At 42.6% G+C, this 2857-nt stretch overlaps 1 gene segment (V, D, J or C); it reads right to left on the reverse strand.

Annotated features, from left to right (window-relative positions):
• Nucleotides 1–1256: 1256 nt before the first annotated feature.
• LOC138256690 (probable non-functional immunoglobulin kappa variable 6D-41) lies at nt 1257–1836 on the reverse strand. The segment is given in 2 exon segments: nt 1257–1615; nt 1782–1836. Coding segments are annotated over 2 exon segments (414 nt in total).
• Between the last annotated feature and the right edge of the window lie 1021 nt (nt 1837–2857).

Below are 2857 nucleotides of genomic sequence, written 5' to 3' on the forward strand. Positions count from 1 at the left end.
TGTACTGTGCCTATTAAGATACGCCTGCCTCGTAAGCCGTCTATAGAAATGCAGCAACAGATGTTTATCTGCAAGGTACTGTAACAGTGAAACCTCTGATTGCAACTTTTCAAAACTCCAAGGGCACAAAACAAATCGCATTTCGGTCAGGGTTCTTTGAGGCATATTTATGGAAAGTGGCTCTGCACTAAGTGCAGCACCACTTTCCCTGCGCTCCTTAGTGCCCCCCTACCGCCACCATGTGTGCACCGCATTTAAAATACACCACACCATGGCACGGAATAGGTGGCAATAGCATAATTTTTCATGACACTATTGATATATTGGCACTACTCCTGCAGAGTACCTAGCAGCCCATTATAAATAATGGAAGCCCCATTTAACGCCTGCTCTGAGCAGGTGTTAAAAGTTCCATACAAAATGATGCAAGGAAATCTCTTAGATTTCCTTGCACCATTTTTTTGGTCCCCCTAATGGGGGAATGCCCCCTTTGCAGGCATAATAAAGCACAAAGATTTACAAAGTGGAGCAATGCATGCATTGTGCCACTTTGTAAATATGATGCTAGGATTTTGGCCTGGTTGGGCCACAGTAACTTAAAAAACATGACGCTAATGTGGCACGAGGTGGTGTTAGGGGTTATAAATATGCCCCTTTGTGTATTTCAGTCATGTATTGTTGGTAGACGGAAAGCACAAAATAATAATTATTGGGACTGAGTGTGCAAAATGAACACGTTTTGTCAAAGATGATAGGTCTGACTGGCGTTTTCAGTTCCAACGTTGACCCTTGGCTTTGCCTCAACGTGTTCTATTCATGTGTTATATTTGTGTGCCCTAAAGTGCTCTGATGCGCCAAAAGTGTTACGTTGACACTTTATAAAGGACTAATAGAAAATAAATGTTTGTTATGGTTCTTTGGAGAGCCTGGGCCTTACAAAGCTCAAGAGGAAAAGAAAGGAGGCAGTGGTAAACCTAAGCAGAGAGACCAGCAGAAAGCACGAGGCTTTAAGAAATCCGAAAGCGAACTCAAACTAGATTTGAAATGAAAGTAACTCTCTGCAGCTGAATATTACACACATGTTCATAACTCATGAGAAGTAGCTTCCTTCGATGAGTGAACACTGGAGCCCTGTCTGCCCGGGTGTTCACTGAGTGTCACGGCTCTTGCACAGCAGCAGCGATAGAACACTCGAGCCCTACCTGCCCGGGTGTTCACTGAGTGTCACGGCTCTTGCACAGCAGCAGCGATGGTTATCAGAGCGCTGGGCTCAGAGAGAGGATGCTGCAGTTTTTGCTCTGCTCTGTGTCACTGTGTAGCGGGGCGTAACCACCCTGCTGACAGTAATAATCTGCAGCGTCCCCGGCCTCGGCCCTGCTGATGCTGAGAGTGAAGTCAGTGCCAGACTGACTACCACTGAAGCGCTCTGATACCCCGGGCTGGAGATTGGTAGCATAATAAATGAGGAGCTTGGGGGTTTCTCTTCGCTTCTGCTGGTACCAGGCTAAATACTTGCCGACGGATGAACTGGCCTGACATCTGATTGTGATGGTGTCTCCCAGGGACACAGCGAGGACTTCTGGAGTCTGTGTGAGCACAATCTGCCCTCTGGACTCTGAACACAAAAATGTAATAATTTACACGATTAATTAGCCAGCACCATTTATAGAATTTGACATCTTTAGAAATTAATATACTGTCCATGACAGACGTGTTCTGTATTTTGAAATAGATGTATTTCTGTGATCAATAACCCACAGCCCAAAAGGCACAGCTCTTACCATGAATCCAGAGAAGCAGCATCAGGAAGAACTGAGATGTTATCGTCACCTTCATTGTTCCTGATCAGTCAGAGACTTGTTTCTGAAGCCTTCAGTGCAGACAACACACTTATAACCAGGCAGGACATCATGGAGGGGCCTGGGCAGAGATATGCAAAATACCCACAATCTGGAATGTAAATGTGGTGACGTGTTGAAAGCAGAAGCCGCTCAGGTAGAGCTTGCTATCATCTAGTCATTTTTGCTGGTTTCGAAGTTTTTATATTTAAGTCTTAGTTAATGTATTTTTATATGAACTTATGAGTAAATGACTGCTCTATTTTATTTTTCCATAGATGGATATTTTATATGAGATGGCTCCCTCAGGGCTGTATTTTGACAAAGGGATTAAATAATCAGAACTGTGTAGTGTCCCTTAATGCAACACCTGGATGAAGCTGCGAGCCTTGTCTTGATTCAGTGCTTCCTGAATCATAAAACGGGCTTAGTGATACATAGCTCTGAAGGGGAATGTGTAGGGTGTCTTTTTTAAATTCTGATTAGTAATGCCATGTATCAATGGTTTGCAACTGCTATGTTGGTCGCAAATCATTTATTGGTTCCCAACTACTTAATAAATGTGGTAACCCATTCGCCAAGGGGAAAGTTTCCTGTTGGCACCCCTTCCCTTTTGTCAGTATAAAGAGAGCAGTAGTCCATATTGTTTTTTTCTTAAATGTAACTTTGTTTTTTTGTTTTTTTAAATGAAAGTGAGCTGCATTTAAAAAAAAATAAATACCTAACGCAGGTGTGGTGGCTGTTGACCTCAATAGGCCACCATCCCTGTGAAGGTATTCAATTAGAGTGAGTTGCAATTTACAACCAACCTTATGAACAGTAATGAGGTAAATCGAATTAAGACCAACTCTGAATGATGATTATGCAAACCAATCTAATAAATAGTACGTAGGTGAGTTGGCAAAATCGAAATTGTTTCGCCAACAGCAAGTGTGCAATTTGCGACCACTTTTTGTGAATTGATTCTTAGTATATGTGGCCCTTAATTTCAAGAGCTTTAAATAGTGAAATGCAATGGT

Source organism: Pleurodeles waltl, chromosome 1_2, assembly GCF_031143425.1.
Source record: "Pleurodeles waltl isolate 20211129_DDA chromosome 1_2, aPleWal1.hap1.20221129, whole genome shotgun sequence".
NCBI classification, from domain to species: domain Eukaryota; kingdom Metazoa; phylum Chordata; class Amphibia; order Caudata; family Salamandridae; genus Pleurodeles; species Pleurodeles waltl.